General features: G+C 42.7%; 3 protein-coding genes across 4 annotated transcripts; 2 read left to right on the top strand and 1 right to left on the bottom strand.

Moving 5' to 3' along the window:
- The first annotated feature begins 1,294 nt into the window (after positions 1-1,294).
- rbm25b (RNA binding motif protein 25b) lies at positions 1,295-12,330 on the top strand. 2 transcript variants are annotated; one of them, XM_062411281.1, is made up of 18 exons: positions 1,295-1,431; positions 1,912-2,011; positions 2,911-3,128; positions 3,425-3,482; positions 3,657-3,817; positions 4,008-4,193; positions 4,315-4,398; positions 6,920-7,191; positions 7,353-7,385; positions 7,478-7,601; positions 7,744-7,833; positions 8,283-8,356; positions 8,663-8,813; positions 9,029-9,440; positions 10,243-10,538; positions 10,698-10,796; positions 10,903-10,950; positions 11,459-12,330. In XM_062411281.1, exons 2-18 carry the CDS (start codon positions 1,933-1,935, stop codon positions 11,549-11,551), a joined length of 2,478 nt encoding a protein of 825 aa, XP_062267265.1. In that variant the 5' UTR covers positions 1,295-1,431; positions 1,912-1,932; the 3' UTR covers positions 11,552-12,330. The 2 variants fall into 2 exon arrangements, with proteins under 2 accessions (XP_062267265.1, XP_062267266.1); XM_062411282.1 differs by lacking the exon at positions 7,353-7,385.
- Positions 12,331-12,889: 559 nt separating this feature from the next.
- On the bottom strand, positions 12,890-17,455 carry eif2s1b (eukaryotic translation initiation factor 2, subunit 1 alpha b). The gene is made up of 8 exons (XM_062411287.1): positions 17,302-17,455; positions 15,581-15,823; positions 15,127-15,206; positions 14,777-14,928; positions 14,554-14,660; positions 14,356-14,453; positions 14,055-14,198; positions 12,890-13,531 (listed from the first exon to the last, which is right to left on the bottom strand). The coding sequence occupies exons 2-8, from the start codon at positions 15,819-15,821 to the stop codon at positions 13,406-13,408; spliced, it is 948 nt and encodes a 315-aa protein (XP_062267271.1). The 5' UTR covers positions 15,822-15,823; positions 17,302-17,455; the 3' UTR covers positions 12,890-13,405.
- A 92-nt stretch (positions 17,456-17,547) lies between these two features.
- Positions 17,548-21,343, top strand: atp6v1d (ATPase H+ transporting V1 subunit D). Its single transcript, XM_062411288.1, has 9 exons — positions 17,548-17,742; positions 18,825-18,942; positions 19,068-19,147; positions 19,555-19,622; positions 19,732-19,776; positions 19,855-19,958; positions 20,274-20,340; positions 20,438-20,516; positions 20,634-21,343. Exons 1-9 carry the CDS (start codon positions 17,702-17,704, stop codon positions 20,776-20,778), a joined length of 747 nt encoding a protein of 248 aa, XP_062267272.1. The 5' UTR covers positions 17,548-17,701; the 3' UTR covers positions 20,779-21,343.
- Positions 21,344-21,412: the final 69 nt, after the last annotated feature.

The raw sequence follows: 21,412 nt of genomic DNA, 5'->3' as shown, positions 1-21,412 counted from the left end.
ACTTCATGATCCGACATCATCGATTTATAACTAAACACATGTGATTATCAGTTTGTGTGAAGAGTAACAGAGACAGCACACACACACACACAAACAAACAAAAACACTCCCGCAGACAAAAGTTCTTCCCCCAGATTATTACTTAACGCTGGGTTTTAATTTTATTGTTGCAGAAGAAGCAAGGCCCTGTTTATCCAGGAACATAAATATGAGTTCAGCAGGTTTTCCTAAAGTGAGGGATCAGAAAACATCACAGGAGTAGTTGTACTAGTAGGACTTGTTGACTTGCAGAGTAATGGGCCTCAGTGCAGTGGCACTGGTGAGGGTGGCCAGGTGGGGGCACCTTGATACAGTGAAGGCTATAACCAGAGTTTGTCCTTTTAAGCAGCAACTAAGTCTAAACTGAATGAATGTTAAATCAACATGGAGACCACTGTCTCTGTCACAGACCTGACTCTTCCCTTCGTTCTCCTTTGACCTCAGTTCTGCAAGGTACAAGGTAATTTACTGCACTGTCGAGTTTAGTTGTTCAGGTGATTACTCTGAAAGAACAACACTTGTTTGTGACTTACTATTTATAAAAAGAACACTTCAAAGTTTGGCATATTTCATAGATGCCAATGATTGATGTTGCAAAAGTGAAAGATTTATGAGATCTGAAAAGAAACAAGAGAGTGTTTTTGACCTGAACAGATCTGCATGTAGTGTGGGGGATAGCACCACCTACCGCCAATATGAGGTAAGCCTCGTTTTACAACTTTAATTCGATTTACATTAGATTTTCACCGTGTGGTCTACACTCGATGGCATGGAACGTAATGTTTGATTACTGGGCGTGGTCCATCGCCGCGTGATATGTTATCCCTCCCGCGGTGCACAAAACGCACGCAACACGGAGCCGTATCCGGCCCCTCACACTGCCGGTATTAAAACCCTAGTATTCGAGTGTTACCCCCTTATATCAGTAATAAATTCCCAATTGGTCCAGCACCACCCCGTGGCCACGTTTTCATACCTTAGACAAAACAAGGGTAAACAAATAATCCATCAATGGAATAAATAGGAATGGGATGTGTCCATGATTGATTCCCATGATCTGAAGATATCTCAAATAAATGCAAGATTAATGATCCATTGATATTTAAACCAAGGACTAATCATGCATTCAACATATGATGATGATGATGGTTATTATTATTATGAATCATCAGTATACACCTTTCCACTTCTTCCAGCTCCGTCCACCGGCCTGGTTCCGGTACCTAAAACAAGCGCCCTCTGACTCTGTGACGTAGAGCGCTTGCCTCCATGTTTGTGCAGGCCTGTAACTAGCCGCCGTGCTAATGCAACTTACGGACCCTTACTACGAGTTTCACAATTAAAAACCTTCCGACTGCCGCTTTTACCTCCTCGCACGCCGCCTGAGTTGGGGTATGTATACCTGGACACCGGCACATGTATTCAAAAAGCGTGTTCACCGCATAAAAGTGAGGGATTGGTACGTAACACCAGCTGTAGCTAATGTTAGCTTAGCTTGAATGAGCTCCTCGGTTGCGGTAGCGTGCTTTATGCTAGCTTTGGCTAACTGAGTTGCTAGGTTCTTCTTTTTTTATTAAAAACAGGATAAGACGTTTTTGAGTAATTTCGCCTCAACATTCATGATTAAATCAGGTATTAAAACAACAACCGTGGGGCTTCGTGGTTTGAAGTTAGTGACCTTTACCCTGCTAAACTTAGCTGGGCAGGAAAAGTCTCCAATCGATTGGAATTGTAACAATGGTGGAGTTCTTGAAGCTCGTTCTTCATTTCGTTTGTAACAGTACAGCTCATTTTAAAGTTGTACTGAATCCCGATGTGAGTGGAAACCATCGGGTCTGAGTAGACTGCTCATGTCTTTCTCTGTTTCTTCAGGTCGGTTGATTCTCAGACACGATGTCCTTCCCCCCTCATTTAAACCGGCCGCTGTTGCCCCCTCCTGGGATTCCACCTCAGTATGCTGGTTTCCCCACAGGTAAGATCCCCACCGGCCTCACCATCAGTGGGAACTACATCCTCATTCACAGTAGTGCTGCACATACTACTTTTTACAACAACAACTTTTTACTAACGTAGTAACATCTGTCCTGAGGGATCCAATCACAAGTGGTCAGCGATACATACAGGTCCTGAGATCTGATCACTCAGACCACACAATCACCTATTCATTCAGTTGATTTTGTGGCCATCTCTTCAATATCAGCACTGACCCAACTCATAATGCTTGAACCTAAAGTTTCAGTGTGTACGATTTTAGTGGTGAAGTTTCCTGTTGCAGCTGAATACCCCTCACCTCACCCTCCCCTTGAGAGAGAACCTGTGGTAGCCTACTGTTTTCTAAAAAACTTGTTGGTCAGTTTTGGGCTACTGTATAAAACATGGCGGCCTCCGTAGAGCAGATCCGCTTTAGATATAAATATAAAGTGTTTTTTCTAGGGTAAAGAGAACAGCAATTTGTCCAGTTTAGATGATCACACATTAGTGGAAAAACCACTAGGACTATTTTACAATGGATCCCTTTCAACCTAATGTTGCACACTAGACCCTTTTTAAATCTGTAAAATGTTATTAGAGCTGAGCTGCACACAATTCATCATTCATTCAGCCCTCCTGCCCCCTTCTCTCTTTCTCTCTCTCTATTGCTTGCAGGCTTGTGGCAACACACACACCCTGAGTTTTCACACACACACAAATGTCTCATGACAGATGTTAATTCAAGGTGTGAATAGCACCTATAATGTCACATGTATAATAACATTAAGTTTAAAAAGCAACACAGTCAGAATTTATTAATGATAACATGATGATAATCAGCTACAGATAAATATTTAACTCCACGCTGTAGTTAATGCTAATTTCTTCTGGTGAATGCAGGAGGTCCAATGATCCCAGTTCACATGGGCCTCATGACCCCCACCTCTGCCGTGATGGTGACTTCTATGCCAGTGGTCAGTAAGCCTCCAGTTCCGAGGAAGGATATTGCTGCTATGCGAGCCAAAGAAAATGAGGAGAACAGTGGTCCCACCACCACTGTGTTCGTGGGGAACATTTCAGAGAAAGCTTCAGACATGCTGATCAGACAGCTGCTTGCGGTAAGGGACAGAAAAAGATTACGTTACGTTCAAAAAGATATGTTTCTGTGCATGAACATTGTATTCAGGATTTGTTTCTCTGAAATTTCACATGCTGCATTTAAGCAGTTTACATCTATAACCTTTATTTATCTTTTCAGGAACAACAATGTTTGTACACATATATATTGTAATCGGATTTTATAACAACATTGTGTAGACAGCTTGGTGACACTGAATCCTGTGCTGTGGTATTTTACATAAATCCACATCTGCTTGACTCATGAACTCTTTTTCCCTTTGTGCTAATGTTGTAGAAATGTGGAATTGTTCTGAGCTGGAAGAGAGTTCAAGGAGCCTCTGGCAAGCTTCAAGGTAATCCATGATGTGCACAGATAAGGCCTCTTTAGGACAAAAAATACACATAAAAGATGTTTTCACTTTAAATCATTCAACCAGGAATGCTTCATCTGTATTTAATGTCCTGTCAAACTAGGATTGGCCATATTTTAATCTACCTGAAAATCTATTTCTGTATATTTGTTGCAGCATTTGGGTTTTGCGAGTACAAAGAGCCAGAGTCTACGTTGCGTTCCCTGAGGCTACTTCATGACCTGCCGATTGGAGAAAGAAATCTCTTGGTGAAGGTGGATGCCAAGACCAAAGCTCAGCTAGACGAGTGGAAGGCCAAGAAGAAAACTTCAAATGGGGTACGAATCTGTTTCAGTTTAATCAGGACGCCGGAATTTGTTGCTTCAGGAGAAGGACTGTGCCCCTGCCTTCGTTCTAGACCTCTGAGTGGCTGGCCACATTTCGTTTATATATATTGAATTACCAATTCAAATGCATATTTGCACGGAGGAAATTGGATAATAATCAAGATTATTTCTGTACTGGCAGATTCAAAAGGCTGAAGATGGAGGAGATGATGAAGAAGAGGTTCTAGATGAGGAGACCAAGAAGAAGGATCAAATAGTTAAAGGTGCCATTGATGGCTTGATGCGGGAATACGCTGCCGAACTCAACGCACCTTCACAGGACGAGGACTCCCAGCGACGAAAGAGAAAAAAAGAGAAAAAAGAAGAGGTATACAAACCTAGATCCATTCTTTTCTAACTTGTATCACTGTTCTATTGGAGCCTGACAGTGGAAATTGTTATTTCACCCAGAGAACTGACTTTTCCTTCCTTCTTTTTCTTAAACACAGGATGACATTAACACAATCGATATGGAGGACGACAAGAGAGACCTGATTTCCAGAGAGATTAGTAAATTCCGTGACACTCACAAGGTAAAGTGGCTCCTTTGATCTTGTAGTTGACATTACAGGTTTTGGACAGCAGTTTCCTAGAGCTTGCACATTTAGTTGACACATTTACCCAGCTTTTCTTGACCTCAGCAACATGCACACTGTGCAACAAATTGGCCGTCCCTAAACTTAAACTCACCAAACATATGAGTTCGCCCCATATTATTTGAAATGTTACATGCTCAGTGTTAGGACACCACAAGCGGCAGACAGCTAGTCCTTTATCACTTTTCTCAGGCCTGATTTGACACCTGTGACCACCGTAGTGAAATCTATCTAGGTGTGACCATTTATACATCCATTCTTCATTCATCATACAAAAATGCATGGAGACGATGTAAAGTTACTTAAAAGCTAATCTATTCATTAAACCCCACCATTATGATAGTGATCATATGGTGACTAAAGCAAGATGAATCTCAGGGCTTTGGGAAAAAGTTGCGAGGATAGGATGTAAGTATCAGCCTTTATTTACTATATACATATACTGGGCGTCCCCCTCTTGAGGACTTGCATAGGGGCAACTGCACTGCACTGCACTGCACTGTGTGTGCTGGCTTGGGCACATAACGCTCTTTATTCCATCAACCACTTGTCATTACAAAGGCACTTCCTTACTTTGTGATCCTGAATTTATGACAGCATCGGTTGGTCCCCTGGAAGCTGGGAAGTCAGTGAACCTGTGCGAGTCCTACGTAAAGTATGGTTTGTCTTAATGGAGTTCATGTTGAAGCACAAGGACTATTGTCAGTAACCACTGCAGTGACTCTGGCTGTAGCCTTTATTATGCTAGTGTGGGGGGGCGCCCTGTCCACAGCAGCATGCCGATCTGAAGATTGACAAAGGTACGTGTTTCTCTTTATGTTGTATTGTGTGATGACTCTCCTCCATCTCGTGCTCTCCATCAGTATCGGCACCTGAAAGTAAGTTTATGCACAAAAGATTAAACAATCCTCTAGTAAACAGATCCTGTTTGTCTGTTTGGAAAAATATATTTTCAAGGTTTCCAAATCCAGTTCAGACATTTAGTCAAAAACAGAGAGAGCCTGCAACACAGACACTTGATAGACTGACCCAAAGTTATTTAGGAAGTGGTGATAACAAAATTATAATTATTATAGGCGAGGGGCGATGCAGTTTGCTTGCAAAGAGCCGGCGTTGGCCCTTATTACCGAAAGCTCTCTTCCCATCCTGGTCAGTGTCTTCTACGTGATAGCACAGCCTTCCCATCCGGAGATATTTGTACTCATTTTTATCGGAGCCCGATATATTCTGTGCAAAGGTAAGTCAAATAAATATACCAAAACAGATGCTACATTTTACATCTGACTGTAATTAAGTTAAATCTATTTTTACTAGAGTCAAGGCATTGAAATATAAGACTATAATTATTAACGTCAGGTACACAAGAGATTAAGTTGCTCACATCTCATATTTCCTTCTCTTGAGTTGCATTACATCAAAGGCTTTTGGTTCTTTCTGTGTTTCCTTGGTGAATACCAGTTGACTGTCTGTAGCTTCATGTGGCTGCGTTAAACTTTAAATTAAGTAAAACAGATATAGAACTTAGATGTTAATTTGGTTGTGTTCAGTTCTGGTTTTGCGTCGGATGCCATTTTAATGATAATGTTACCAGATGCAATCAAAGCCTTGTGTGTAATGTCATTAAAGACAAAGCTGTGGTGTGAGTGTGTGTGTGTATGTGAGAGTAATGAGTCATGATGAGCTGCTGAAGACTTCTGCAGGGGTAAGACCGCTTCTACAATTTCATTTATCTGTGCAGAAATGTAACTGATGTTCATTTTGTTCATTTCTTGATTTAGCACTTAACCGAATAAAATTGAAGTAAAGGCTACTGTTGTTGATGATGAATATGATGATGATAATGCCAAAGCAAAACAGAATCCCATAACGTTTTCCCCTTGTATACCGTGTGACCTGCTTTCCCCCCAGGCCTAACTTAAAAGGCTTGTAGGGGCAGCGAAGGGCTGAGTCCATAGTTCAACACCTGTAAGTCTCAAACAACTAGTTCAACCAAAGACTGACGCCTGTTTTCTGTTTTTGTTTTCCTTGATCTGAGAGGAGAACTCTTAAGGAGAGAAAAAGCATTTGTTTTTTTGCAGCACCTTTTTCTCGTTATGAGTGCGTCGAGCTGAACATGTTCCACAGATCTTGTTCACCATTGAAGTGGTTTCCAGTTCCATTCGTGTTAACCTGTAGTTTATACTGCAAGTTTGAAGCATAAACACAGATTGTACTTCTTGAAATTAGAGCTGGAGCTGTCTCTCTATGAGAGAGAGCCTTTTTTGATTCTTCCAGGTTTTCCCCAGTTTGAGTTTTAGGAAATCCAGCTTCACTTGCAGGCCTTGCACGGACTAGTTTAGGGCATGTTTCTATCTGAAATCTCAAAATATGGAAACCACTTGATCTGTGCACAGTAGACAAAATGAACCGCTTGACCAAATGTGCCATTGGCTGAACCTGTCTGTGTTTTGCTCTGCAGAAACTGGAAGAGGAGAAGGACAAGAGGGAGAAGGAGCGGCTGGAGTTCGAGCGGGATAGGAAGGAGCGGGAAAAAGAGCGAGAGCGGGAAAGAGAGCGGCGCGACCGCGAGAGGGAGAAGGAACGGGAGAGAGAGCGGGATAAGGAAAGGGAGCGAGAACGGGACAGTAACCGAGACAAAGACCGCGACCGCAGGCCAAGAGAGAGAGAGCGGGAGAGGGACTGGGAGAGGGACCGAAGCCGTGAGAGGAGCGCCGACCACAACAGATCCAGGTACAGGAAGAAAACTATCGTGACAGTAGAGGTGTGGAGAAGGAGCAAATCCTTTCGTGTTTAGACTCTAACCTAATTTAGCTTTACTCGGTATGTTGGGTAAAAGCTTTTCCTTTATGATTATTCAATGTTTAAATCTTCTTTCATGTGGACCTATACAGACCAAGCTTGACTGACCGTGCCCTGATGATTCCGTCAGTCTTTAAGATTTATACTAAGCAAGTTAAAGTAGATTTTTTTCCCAAGTCAATCCAGCAGTAATAAACTTCTCCCCTCGTGTTTGCAGGGAGGTGAGTCGAGACCGAGACAGAGACAGAGACAAGAAGCGAGACCAAGAGGATGACGAGGAGTCGTATGAACGCAGGAAGCTGGAGAGGAAACTCCGAGACAAAGAAACAGCCTATCAGGAGGTAAGGGAAGGTGGGATGGTTAGTGGTGGGGGTCACAGCTCCTAGATCCTAGAATATGAGAGATGACAATTATTGTGTTCAAGAATAGAAAAGGAAATGTTCGTGTTTGGTTGTGGCTCATCTGACAATGTATTTACTACAGCGTCTAAAAAACTGGGAGCTCAGGGAGAGGAAGAAGACTCGGGATTATGCCAAAGAGACCGAAAGGGAAGATGAGCGTCGACGAGAGATGGTGAGAGGACGATGAGTGAAAAAAAAATGATGCTGTGATGTTACTAGAGGTGTCCTAAACTTGGCGTACACACACACACACACACACACACACACACCAAGATGAGTGGATTGTTATTAATTGTACCAACACATTCTATTTGAGTTTAGCCATTTGAAGTTGATTGTCCTTCAGAATATAATTTAATTTTTATTTCAAGTAAATTTTGGATGGAAAATGAAATGATGATCTGTTAATTTGTTACAGAGTCTTGTTTCTTTGTTTTCTTTACTTATGTTGCTGATTATCAGTTTTTATCATTAGTTTTTATTCCACACATTTAAAAAAAAATTATTTATCTTTTAAACATACCAAATTTATCCCCATTTAAAAGCGCTATTAACTGCATTTTGTTGTTTAATCATGATAAAGACTTAAAAGTGATGAATCATAAACATTTTTGTCTACAGATGAAAGAGGGGAAAAGGTTGAAAGAGTTTCTTGAAGACTATGATGACGACCGAGATGATCCGAAGTACTACAGGTGAGCAACTGGGAAAAAATATGCTACTGAACTGTCTTTTCAACTGTCATTGAAAAAACAAATGCACACCTGGAAAGATCATCGTATGCAGCCCTCATAAAGCTTGAATGTGAGATGTTCCACTTTCAGTGTCAGAAATACTGTGAATTGAAAATAATTTCAGTTTGAGAGATTTGAGCCATGTGCCGCCTAAACATGTGGAAAGTTGCAGCAGATGCCGTGTGACCCAGATCAGACGTGTGGCAGATGCAGTGCTGCAGCCGTGGCCATTGTTCTAAAGGCTGTTATTTTTGATGTGACCCCTAGGGGCAGTGCACTGCAGAAGCGTCTCAGAGACCGAGAGAAGGAGATGGAGGCGGACGAGCGTGACAGGAAGAGGGAGAAGGAGGAGCATGAGGAAATCAGACAGAGGCTGTTGAGCGAGGGACATCCAGACCCAGACGCCGAGCTACGCAGGGTACGCTTGTCTGTAATATTACTGTGTGGGGGGGGGGGTGTTTGCTTGTAGCCAGTGAGCATGCTGTATTTTGTCTTTGTGAAGGTCACCTCATCATCTGACTCTCTGAATTTTTGCACATCAGGGCTTTCAAGCTTTCATTGTCTGATCTTTTTTTCTGGAAGACCCAACGCTTGGTTGTTTAATTTCTGTATATCTTCCTCTTATTGGTCCAGATGGAAGAGGAAGAGGAGGAGCGTCTGAGACAACCTCCCATCGTCCAAGAGCCGGAGCCCGAAGTGGAACGGGAGCGCCACAGGAGCTCTAGAGACCACCGGGACCGCCGCGGGGAACAGGAAAGGCCAGAAGTCCGCCCCCGGCCCCCCCAATCAGATGACGAGGTAGAGGAGGGTGAGGCGCAAGACTACGACAACGAGGAAGATAACCCAGACACTAAACCGTGCCTGAAGCCCAAGATGCGGCCCATCACAGCGGCGCCATCCGTGTCGTCGGCGAGTGGCAACGCGTCCCCAAACACGCCCGGGGACGAGTCGCCCTGCGGCATCATCATCCCCCACGAGAACTCGCCCCCCGAGGCGCTGCCGCAGGAGGAGCACCGGCCCAAGATCGGCCTCAGCCTCAAACTAGGTGAGCCCAAAATACATCTGTCTAAGGACAAACTACACAGAGTAAAAGATCCATTTCATCTGGAACAATATTGAGTGTCAGTTAAATATGAACTCACTTTGGCCGCTCTTATTCTGGCTTCTTAAATGTGAAATTTACCTGTTTTTAATGATTTTATGTTGTAAGATTTGTGATTGTTTAAAATTAAAGCAATCTGTTAAAATTATGGATCTATAGAGAATCTGTTCACAAAAAGAGCTGAACTGCTAAAGGAAAACATGAAATTAATTCACCACAATATTAGCAGGTTTCCTCTAAGGACATTAAGTCTTTGTGTTTCAATGTGGTAAATATACTGGTGAAGTTCAAAGGAAAGACACTTTCAAGGTTCACAGTTACTGTAAAAGTTCCTGCACCAGATAGAAGCCACATAGACCACAATGCACCAGCAGCACGTCTGTAGTACCACATCCTCTCAGATGGATTTTTGTCATTTGAAAAACCACCTACCACAAACATTCATCTGCCTGGAAAAAAAATACAAAGCCTTCTTTGTGCTCCATTCATACACTTAGTGAATGTAATCATAACAAGGAGCCCCATTCTCTCTGGAAAATTAGTAAAGATAATATAGATGAACACAAAATATGTAAAGTGTCCTTTGGTCCCTTGAAATCCACTTAAAAATGTTAAATTATTATTATTACTAATGAGTTATATGTCATGAAAAAAACGGAACTCCGTAGATACCAAAGACCTGTTACAATGATCTTTATCATTTCAAATTAAAACCCTATATTTTCAATGTCCCTGTTGTCTCCAGGTGCCACAGGAAGCCCCAGTCAACCCAACGCAGGCAAAAGGAAGAAGCTCCCCGTGGACAGTGTCTTCGACAAGTTTGACGAGGAGGAGGCCGACGAGCAGCCCCGAAAGAGGAAGCTGGTGCCGCTGGATTACGACGACGACAAGAGCCTCGGGGTGGACGGGGCCGGGCTCTCCAGCATCAAGGGAGACGACAACGAGGAGAAACGCAAAAACATCAAGACCCTGATAGAGAAGATTCCCACAGGAAAGCCTGAGCTGTTCTCCTACCCACTGGACTGGACTATGGTTGATACGGTGAGGACACGAGGAGGAACGTATATTTATAATAATTACATAAAGGATCACAACAAGTTCATTCAGAAACTGGTCTCGCTGGTCTCCATTGATTAAAAATAAATAGGTGATGTAGTTTCTACTTGTAACAGCTCAACCTTTTTGTCTCTTGGTCCACAGACGTTAATGGATCGACGTGTTCGGCCCTGGATCAATAAAAAGATCATTGAGTACATCGGAGAGGAGGAGGCCACGCTTGTGGACTTTGTCTGCTCGAAGGTATCGAACGTGTGATCTTTATACGTTTGACTTCAATCCGAATTGGTCGGAAAGAGAAAAAGCAAAACATAATATGATGCTGACGGGTTTGTCCTTGTTCTCTCAGGTGATGCTGCACAGCATGCCACAGAGTATCTTGGATGATGTTGCCATGGTGAGTAATTGATCAACTTGAATTTCAATCAAAGTTCAAACCCCCCCCCGATGGCCCAGCTGTCCCCTTACATCCAATCACGCTGCACCAGATTTCTCACACTCATAGAAGTCCGTCTGATTCATTTCATCGAGATGCATTAACTATTCCCTGGGAAATGATTGAAAATGTGAAAAATGCTCAATATTAAAGAATGTGAAAATCATTTCCTGGATCTTCCCCCTGATTCGGATCCGCACGACAGTTTTATGAGTTATTATCTGACCAATACCACATTTCTCCACCAAGTTTCATTGTAATCCATCCAGTAGTTTCTGTGGAAATGGAGAAGGTTGAAAACCTTATCTCCTTGAGGGACATAATAAGACATCACACTGAAAGCTTTTATCTAATGTTCATGTTGGTTATTATTCCTTTTTGTTTTGCATTTTCACATCCATGTGGAAGTCTCCTCTAAGAACTTGGGAAGTTGCGTCATGTTCCTCTAACTCATTGTTTCTGTTTTCAGGTTCTCGATGAAGAAGCTGAAGTCTTCATCGTGAAGATGTGGCGGCTACTTATTTACGAAACAGAGGCCAAGAAGATTGGACTTGCGAAATAAGCAAAACAGCCACTGAATGAAGATCAATTTTTTTTCTTTTTTTCATACGGTGTACAATAGTGTAGCGTGATTACGTCATCCCCCCCCCAAAAAAAACACAGCGACTTGTCCACATCAGCACAGACTGTAACTGCAGATTCTGCTCATTGCCACATTTGCTCCGGTTGTTTGTCTCGACACACTCAGGCTAAGTTCACCTCTTCTCTCCGTGTGCAGCTGCCGACGGTTTCGGTGTAATTCTGTGTATATACAGTTTGTCATAATGTGACTTCAATTGTGAGGAGGCTGCGGACACCTGGAGCCCTGTGGTGCTGCCAAGTACCATCTCTTGGTCCTTTTACTTTCTGTACAGGCTGGTGCACATTTCGTGTTGACTGAACGTCAGTATTTGAGGTGGGAAATCTGACTTGCAGTTGAATGTAGGTTGGTCAAGCAAAATTAAGAGATGCACAACTACAAGGATGTCATTTTTCTTTTCTTTTTAACAGGGTTATTTATTCAACGTTTTTCGTCTCAAACTGACTCGTTGAGTTAGTTTCCTCATCACATTCCTGATAAACACGTCGGCATGCTCTTGTCGTTTGAAATGTGTCTTTTGACTGGACCCACAGATCATATCGGGTGGTGACGTCCCTGCAGCTGTAAAAGCACACACACACACACACACATCATGACCACTATAGGAAAATGAGCTAAGAATGTGGGGGAAAGGATTTGATGATGCTCTCCATTTGTTTTTTGTATTGGTGAACATTTGAATAAAACTGATTTTTTTATAACTTTGTTCAACACTGCTTGATTTTCTTTTAACCCTCATTGTTTCTTTGACAATTCTTGCCCCCAGACAGGAGTGTTGCGAAATTTGGGAGTCTACATTTTTATGAATTTCTCAGAACTAGAAATACGGCATTGTGGTGATTCAACTGTCATGAGTCGACTGGTTTCATAAAGGGACTGTTGGGCCCTGGCAGAGATGAATGCTCCACTGAGACATTCTAGTTGGTTATTAAGGATTATGCAAAAACAAATCAACAAAAATCTAATGTACTGAAAGGAACTTCAAAAAATCTGATTTGGGAAATGATTTAGCACAAACGGCAACTAAGCTCTTGCCCCTGTTCATTTGTCGACAGGATTATGTAAAATGGACTTAACACAACGTATGAAGAAAGCTAATAAATAAAACATGGTTCTTGATTTTCAGAATAAAAGCCTTCAAAACTATTTCTACCATTGTTCTAATCTTTTGATAAAATTACCCATCAGTCACAGCAACGTCTCCCTGAGAGCGACTTCATTCAATCTGTTGACAGCAGCTGACAAAGACACACACAGATCAAAACTTCCAGAGCTTTATTGATGCCATGTGAGCTAAACAAGAGCAGGTCTTGCCAGTATCAACCCTTGAAGTTGAGAGAAAGATGACACAATAGAGCCGCCAGACAACTGGGGCTTTCCTCTTTAACCACATCCAGTGACCACACACAGATGAAGAGTCATGGACACTGAAGACACTGGGCTCTTAAAGCAAGACGCAAGGCCACCTCTTGTAAACACCTTCTGCCGTTATCATTTATTTTAATGGGTTAAATTAAAAGCAGAAACTATGATGATGAATAATTTGTGATTTAACATTAAATTTGTTTTAATGTGTCCAGGTTTGAATAAGAGGACAGTATTTAGAGAGACCGCCCTCTGAGACAAACCCTGCTTATGAACAAACCTGAATGTTTACCAATGAAAAACCACCGGTTAATGTTTGCAATGTGAACATTAACATCTGTAGAACTGAGTGACAATGGCCGGGTCCTTCCACGTTTTCCCTCCACCAGCCTTCTTTGCCGAGGACCGACTCTAGTCCTCTGTTTTGGCCTCCATCTCCTCGGCGTCATCGTCTCCGTCCACCTCGGCATTCTCCCGTTCTAGCCTCTCCAGCTGTCGGGCGAGCTCTGTCTCATCCGTGTCTGTGACCACCTTGGGCTGAAAGGGAAAATGCAAAGTTGAGATTATTTGGATATCAGCGATGTCTTTGATGGGGATAATCTTTGCTGTCCCAGATAAAACAGACAATAAGTATTTTGGTATTTACTTTGAGTAGAATGTAAAGCCTGAGGATAAAAGGTGTAATCATTTATTTAAAAAGTTTAATGATGTAAGAATAACTGACATTTTTTAAGTTATGGAGAAGTAAAATAATGAGAAACATGTATAAGATGAGCTGCAGTACTTCAAGTAAATAATTCAACCTATAATCAATATATTTGAGATCCAGGTTTATTCTCAAAATTATAATTTTATCCTCATTATCATTTAAAACAAATGAAAAAACTATGAAACCTTTTCTACAGTTTTTTCCCCAACATCAATAACACTGTTATATGATGTATATCTGCAAGTAAAGTCATGATTCAATATGTGACTTATAATTCCTTAATTATGTTCAAATACTAAACTTCAATAAACTTTAAATAAAAACAAACAATAAGAAAATGCTGTGGCTCACCTCCATCTGAATGTTAAAGACGCCTCTCTTCTCCTCGATCTTCTCCTTGATGGCGGCCATGGCCTGGTTGAGGACAGACAGTCCCTCTGTGCGCTCCAGAGTTGTCGTTGTCATCACGTAGCGAGGGGGGGCGATCAGATTAATCTGTCCAACACAAACAAACAGACTCAGTTTGACTCATTTAAAAGTCTCCAGTGGAACCTCAACATCTCCAGCCTGGTTCTAACAGACAAGGATGGTTTTCATGTGGCGATGGAAGATTGGAGACAGCGTTACATCTGTGAAAAGGGAGCATTGTTACCCTGATGGGCATGGCCTCTGTGGAGCAGCCGAGTCCGGCCCTCAGAGCCGCCTTCACCGCATCGATGCCCTCGTACCCGTAGCACGCCACTTCAATATCTGCAGGAAGGGCACAGAAATGACCCCTCATACTTTAGAATCTATGAAACTGCAGTTTTATAGCTTTAATGTAAGTATTAAATGGACGGCTCGGTTTTACCTGCTCTGATTTTGACAGCCTGCGGAGTGAGTCGCCTGTTGATGTTATCGATCAGCACGGCCTTCTCTTCCTCCGTTAGGTCCAGGCAGTCCAGGATGGCGGGATCTCTGGAGGAACAATTTGAAAATAACTGCTGATGGAAAGATTTTTTCTTTTGAGGGGGAACCGTGAACAGGTTTTTTCGTGTCCTGACACAAACGCACAACGCTTTAAAAGAACTTACGACACGGCCTGCTTGAAGACATCATAAGCTCCGTATCCTGGCCGCTTGTACTTCTCATCAAAGACCCAGGCAGTGCGCATGTAGAAGCTCTCTAGCTGCTCGTCCTTGCTGTACTCCAGCACCTCAGCCACGTGCCGCAGGATGCTGTACACCTGCAAAACACAACACCCCCGGTCAGATCAGCTCAAAGTCACACACGGAAACATCAGGAGAAAGATTTGATTCGGATCATTCATGTGGTGTTTGATTTCCCCTTTAAATCACTCAAACAGGACTTCTGAAATTCAAACTTCCAGCAATTATCATGCTCATGAGGAAAACACACAAAAAGGTTAAATAATCGGACTTACAGTTTTAGATTTGGTGAATTTATCTTCACACTTGATGGCCTCCTCTGGTGAAACTCTTCTCTTTGATAGATCAATGTATCCTGAGGGAAAAGAAGAAAAGATGCAGTTGCTAATATTGAAGATACGATTGACTAAACAACAGGGACTCAATCAATTGACTTAATGGTCCAGTATAAGGTAAAAGCACTGATCACTTGTTGAATCAAGCTTCACAACACATTTGTCACATATGTGTTATCAGTACAGGCAGAATTCAATCATTTTTGCTGTTAGCGTGAGGAATTAAGAAATTTTATCTTTTCTCTTATGTAGAAAGTTTAAAAAGACAATCTCCTGACAATTCCAAAAAAGCTGTTGTCATCGCTACGTGTTTTGAGTCATCAATTATCCTATGTTTCTATCTTTCTCACTGGCCTTCATCTCTATTGTGTCGCACGCCTCTGCCTGCACTCACCCTTCTCTTTGTCTACTCGGATCACGACCACGCACTCGTTGCGGCCGATGCGGATGAGCTTGTTGATGGAGCGGATACGTCGACGCGACAACTCGCTGAGGAGGATCATGCCCTCGATGTTGTTGTACTCCAGGAGGCTGACGTAGGCGCCCATCTCAGCGATGGACCTCACGTTCACCATCACGACATCCTCCACCTCCGGGAACCGGTGCTGGTAAAATCGACAGCTGAGGCTCGGCATCGCTGCGAGGACAGAGACAGGGAGAGAGGGTCAGATCATTGGCTTCTGGAGGAAACTAGAAAGAGTTGCATTGGAGGGATTGTAGGATCCATCCTTTTTTAATTTAGCTTCAAACTAATGAGGAAGAGGAAGAACATCTCGGCCTTCTTCTCACAACTTTATCAAACCACAAAACTAAATGAGCAGATTGTCCCATTGAAACAGATTCATTATTGAGGTTTGTTGACATTCTCATAATTGTACACCTAAGTTACTGATAATTAGTGTCCAGGCTGTGACCTCGACCTGAGATAAAACGGAAACGGCTTCGTTTTAACGAATCCAAGCGAGTGAAAATGGGAACCACTGATCTGGGTACAAGCTGATGCAGCACCAGAGAACAATGGGTCCACGACTGGGACACAACAGCCTCATTGAAGCAACTGAGTTATAAGATGAGATGTGTTCATTTTAAATTTAGTACCGAAATGATTTAGAGCTGTAAATAAGAAGTATCTATATGTATTTATCTGTTGATTGGTTTATGGATTAATCAATTTGTTGTTTGGCCAATATCTAAACACCAGGTCACGAAACACTTTGTTTATCTCACAGAGCAAAACAAGAGGGATCCAATTCACTAAATGTTCTTTAGTTGGAAAACTAAAACCAGTGGATTTTGACATTTCTTGGTCAGAGAAGCGATTAAAAAGGATGAATGTTAATTAGTTTTGTGTCATTTAACTATTGGATTTATCAGATCGGATATCTGAAACATGAGAATCCACCATTCATCGTTACTTCTTTCTATAAAACCAGGATCTGTGGAGACATTATCCTACACATAAAACAAAAAGGGTGATTTCACTGAAATTCAAGGACAATTTAGTCCAATTCCACAATGACAAACCAGTTAAACAGACACCAGGACAGTTTTAAACCCTGGTTCATGTGAATTAAAGCTGCATCGTGTTTTATTCTCAGTTTTACATAGTTATAAGAGACGAAGTGGAGCAAATATTAGAAATGTGACCATTTAAAGGCAGATTTGGTCATCCAGCGTCAGGGCAGATGTTGTGGTTTACAGGTGTTGAAACACCGAGTTTAATCAGGACAAGGATCGCAGGTAATAAGAGAAACGTGAAAATAGTGAAGTGGACGTTTAATTTCGCGTGTTTCTCAGTGAATGGGATGATGCAACGCAGACAAACGAGAACAAGTTCAGAGCTAAAGCTAACGCGAGGAAAACCCCCCCGTGAACAAAGAGGTCGTTCAAATCGAACAGAAGCACAATGACACAGATTCCATCTTTAATAATAATCACATTTATCAACTAATTAAAAAAGCCATTTCATTATCCGTTAGCTTCCCAGCTAGCAGCCGGCTCCCAGCTCACATGCGGCACATGCATCGCAGCCGAGGCTAGCAGCTAGCTCGTTAGCTAGCCCGCTATCGGTCCCTCCCTTGCCGTCCGAATAAAGCTCCCCCCGCACGAACTCACCTGTGTCATATGTTCACAGGACGATGCGCTGGTTTGTTCTGAGCCGACGGCGTCCGGACGTCCTCTGCTGTTTCCTTCTCGGGGTCTTTTTAATGGGAGAACTCGGGCCCGTTAGCTCACTGTCATGGATGCGCTACTTTTTCGACCCGGAAGAGATGGTGCGAGCTCGGTGACCCGCGCATGCGCAAGAGGGGAGGATTTCGGGGACGGGGGTCACATGACCGGGAGAAGCAGCTGATCATCACCGCGGACAAGATCACGACCGACGGCTCTCGGTGTGTTGCGCTAATCCTGCACGATAAACAGCCATTTCTGCAGCGCTACGGACACAGACCGACACCCGGAGACTGACGCGGACGTTTGTGGTTGTATTTGAGATAATCCCCCGAGAGACGACAAGATGTCCGGAAAGGACAGGATCGACGTTTTCCCCTCCAGGATGTAAGTTGTTTGCAAGGCGAGATGCTAACCCACTGTTAGCCTGCTAGCATAGATTCAGTTTTCTGGGCTTTCCAGCGTCTCACGTGAGGACTTCCTTGATTATTACGATGTGAGTCAGCGCTGCACTGTGATCCGAGCCTCATGTTTAGTGGATGTGAGAGCCGGGGAAAAGAGGAAGAGTCCTTACGCCTGTCATGTGATGAAGCTCAACATCATCCAAGTGTGAGCTGTCTGTCTGAGCTCAGAAACCCACTCATCTGCAGGCAGGAAGAACTGGAGCATCTACACATCAGCTGTTTCCTTCAGGAATCCATCATTTTGTGTGTGTGTGTGTGTGTGTGTGTGTAAATCAGAATTTGTGTTTCCTTATAAAGCACCAGGCCTTGGTTGCACATGTCAGTGGGCTGTGATGTGAGTGTAGATGAGAAAAACATGATTCAATCTCTAAAGTTGTGTATTAGAGGAACATCCATATACAACTAGAGTACTGTGACGTGTACTTTACATTTGTGGGTGTCACTCAAACACATCACCGCTTTCCAAATGAAAAGTTGAGATGAGAACGCAACCCCCATTATCCCTGGGGCTGGTTGAAGGATACAGAGGATATTTATTCAAGCTGGTTTGCATGTGTCAGTGTTTGTTGTGGTGCGGCTGCTGCCCAATCTCTTTAGAGGTCATTTATTCTAAATTCAACTTGATCTTTTCTAACAGTTATAGCCCTAAATGTGTTAATACCTCAAACAATTCTAACAGTTCCCTTAGTACGTCCAGTTTCTGAAGCTCCAAATGACACCAGCTCAAAACTAATGTGAAACCGAGACTAGAAAAATAGAAAAGAAATAAAGCCCTGATGTCAGTATCAACCTCGACATGAGGATGGATTCAAATATCAAACTCCTCAAGAGAAGGAAGGAGGAGCCATGTTTTTTTATCAGAGTAGAATGGCAAGGATGCACCTGAGTCACACAGGTTGGAAACCACTGATTCACAAACTGACAGGTTGATCCAGCTGTTACATCCTGGTCGCCCAGCTGAGTTCCTCCTATTACCCAGTTAAAGCATTAAATGTCTCCCCACAGGGTTCAGACCATCATGAAAGCTCGGCTGAAAGGGGCGCAGACCGGCCGCAACCTGCTCAAGAAGAAAGCCGACGCCCTCTCCATGCGCTTCCGTCAGATCCTTCGCAAGATTATTGAGGTCAGTTGAAAACGAGTGGTTTCTCCGTCCGGTTTAGTTTCTGAGGTTGTTGTATCGGACTGTGTTAGTTTTAGAAATAAGGACTCTTGATTAAGTGTATTTTCTCTCATCTCTGCTTCTAATAGACCAAGACCAAGATGGGGGAGGTGATGAGAGAGGCGGCCTTTTCTTTGGCTGAAGCCAAATTTGCAGCTGGAGACTTCAGGTAAGAATCAACAGGGTTTCATCAGGTTTTTCCAACAAGTTTTGAGACTTTTCAAGACCAGTATGAATGGATTTCAAGTCGTATGTCAAGCAATACACATATGAAGGAATCTCAGAGGATTATATATACAATATATATTTATATGGTAACACGTTATCTCTCAGTTTACAGGCGGAGACAGTCGGTCTCTGTGGTCTTTCTCACAGCCACTGTATTGAGATCCATTCTGACCAGGGTGTTTAGTTTATTAGTTATAAGTTCCACCTCAATACTTTTTTATAGTTCTTCAGCATTAAACATATTCAAGACATATTTTTATATATTTAAAAGTTTTTTAAGGTGTGAAATTTCCATTATTGAATTGTATAAGAGCCCGGTGGTGTGATGGTATTATTTTCTGTTCACAGCACAACTGTAATCCAGAACGTCAACAAAGCCCAAGTGAAGGTCCGAGCCAAGAGAGACAACGTGGCAGGTAAACTTAATGTGTTTTAATAATAACGAAACTGTCGACTACTTCTCCTGAGAATCCTCGTTATATGACCGGACCCGTTCTGATTACACACTCTCTCTCTGTCTGCCAGGTGTGACCCTGCCGGTGTTTGAGCACTACCAGGAAGGAGGCGACAGTAAGTGGGATCACATCGTTACAAAGAATGAGTCTTTGTGAGCCGCTGATTTGAACCCGAGCTTCTCACCCTGTTCAGGTTATGAACTTACCGGTCTGGCCAGAGGAGGAGAGCAGGTCTCCAGGTTGAAGAGGAACTACGCCAGAGCCGTGGAGCTGCTGGTGGAGCTGGCCTCCTTACAGGTAGGGGGCGCTGTTAGAGAAGGTCCTGTTTAGTTTAGCTCAGATTTGATACTTGACTAAAAGGGATGAAAAGTAAAACATTTTGAATTGTAAGAATTTCTATTCATCTGTAATTAAATTGAGCATTTAAATGTTTATATTACTCTTTAATAGTGCTGCTCTCATGTTAATGCATATAATAATTCTATATAATAATATTTTCTTTGTTGTATCAAATTAAGTATTTAAATGAACCACTTTGAAAATTACCATTATGTTTCGGTGTATTTTTTTATGTATAAATTCTGACACACACTGACCACTTTCTGTTTGCAGACATCCTTCGTCACTTTGGACGAAGCCATAAAAATCACCAACCGCCGAGTGAATGCTATCGAGCACGGTAAGTTCACGCCCTGTAACATTGTTGCCTCACTTTCCTAAAACGACATAACAAATTGTGTTACCGCTGCTTAAATCACGTTTATTCCCCCTTTCAGTGATTATCCCGAGGATTGAGCGCACCCTCACCTACATCATCACAGAGCTGGATGAGAGAGAGCGAGAGGAGTTCTACAGGTGGAAGCTTTAATACTTTTTCATTTGAAAATTACCTGATAACTATTCTGTATCACAACTGCCAAAAAGCAAAGTCCACGTGCTACCCACCTAATTTAAATTCTCTTCCTGCCCCAGGCTGAAAAAGATCCAAGAGAAGAAGAAGCAGCTCCGGGAAAGGACCGAACTGGAGATCGCGGAGCGCCTGGCTAAGCTGGGTCCCATCGCGGAGCCCAGCAACATGCTGATGGAGGAGATGGACGAGGACATGCTATTCGAGTGACGCGGTCGAGTCGCCGACATCGCTCCAATCATCCTATTTATTCTGTGCCTCTCCGGCCACGTCTATGTCTCATCATGCAAATCGATGAAAGTGGTTTTATTTGTCGTTGTCGTTGATGATCTGTTCTGTCGTTGCGGTGCTGGAAGGTGTGTGTGTGTGTTTGTGTGTGTATTTCCAGATTTGTCACTGTACAGAACCAGTGTTGTCGCACTTGAGGGATCAATAATGAAATAATTTAAATAATAATCCTGTTTGTTTACACGTGGTTTGTAAGCAACATGATCAAGCATCCGGCGGGTTTGGTCGACTTGTAGATACTTTGCGCTGTGAGCCGTTGCATGCTGTACAAGCTCAAAGGTGGTTGTAGATTGCAAGGCGTGTGTGAGTCTGTGTTATGGAGGTGCGTCCCACTGCTGACCTCATATCACTGGGTTGTTGTCGTCACCTTACTGGTTGAACTGTATGTTTACTCATTGCACAAGGACCCCTATTATATGACCCCCACTGTAAAAACGTGTCAACAAGGCTCAAGACTTCATCCAATTAAAGATGTTTACCCATTCAACCAATGCCTGGACATCTTGTTGATATTTACACCTTCACTAAAGCTTTTCAGATATATATTTAAAGAAAA

This window comes from Platichthys flesus, chromosome 18, assembly GCF_949316205.1.
Source record: "Platichthys flesus chromosome 18, fPlaFle2.1, whole genome shotgun sequence".
In the NCBI taxonomy this organism is placed as follows: Eukaryota; Metazoa; Chordata; class Actinopteri; order Pleuronectiformes; family Pleuronectidae; genus Platichthys; species Platichthys flesus.
This window is presented reverse-complemented; position numbering and strand designations above follow the sequence as displayed.

Bases quoted from the DNA above. Each gene is read 5' to 3' on its own strand.
- eif2s1b (XM_062411287.1), bottom strand. From the start codon at position 15,821: ATGCCGAGCCTCAGCTGTCGATTTTACCAGCACCGGTTCCCGGAGGTG. The intron at 14,661-14,776 runs GTAAGTTCTTTT...TTGTTCCTCCAG, and splicing joins GTCTTCAAGCAGGCCGTGTC to AGATCCCGCCATCCTGGACT. The intron at 14,199-14,355 runs GTAACAATGCTC...TGTGTTGGACAG, and splicing joins CAGAGGCCATGCCCATCAGG to ATTAATCTGATCGCCCCCCC.
- atp6v1d (XM_062411288.1), top strand. From the start codon at position 17,702: ATGTCCGGAAAGGACAGGATCGACGTTTTCCCCTCCAGGAT. The intron at 19,777-19,854 runs GTAAGTGGGATC...CACCCTGTTCAG, and splicing joins CTACCAGGAAGGAGGCGACA to GTTATGAACTTACCGGTCTG. The intron at 20,341-20,437 runs GTAAGTTCACGC...TCCCCCTTTCAG, and splicing joins AGTGAATGCTATCGAGCACG to TGATTATCCCGAGGATTGAG.
- rbm25b (XM_062411281.1), top strand. From the start codon at position 1,933: ATGTCCTTCCCCCCTCATTTAAACCGGCCGCTGTTGCCCCCTCCTGGG. The intron at 2,012-2,910 runs GTAAGATCCCCA...TGGTGAATGCAG, and splicing joins GTATGCTGGTTTCCCCACAG to GAGGTCCAATGATCCCAGTT. The intron at 4,399-6,919 runs GTAAAGTGGCTC...TTTGCTCTGCAG, and splicing joins AATTCCGTGACACTCACAAG to AAACTGGAAGAGGAGAAGGA.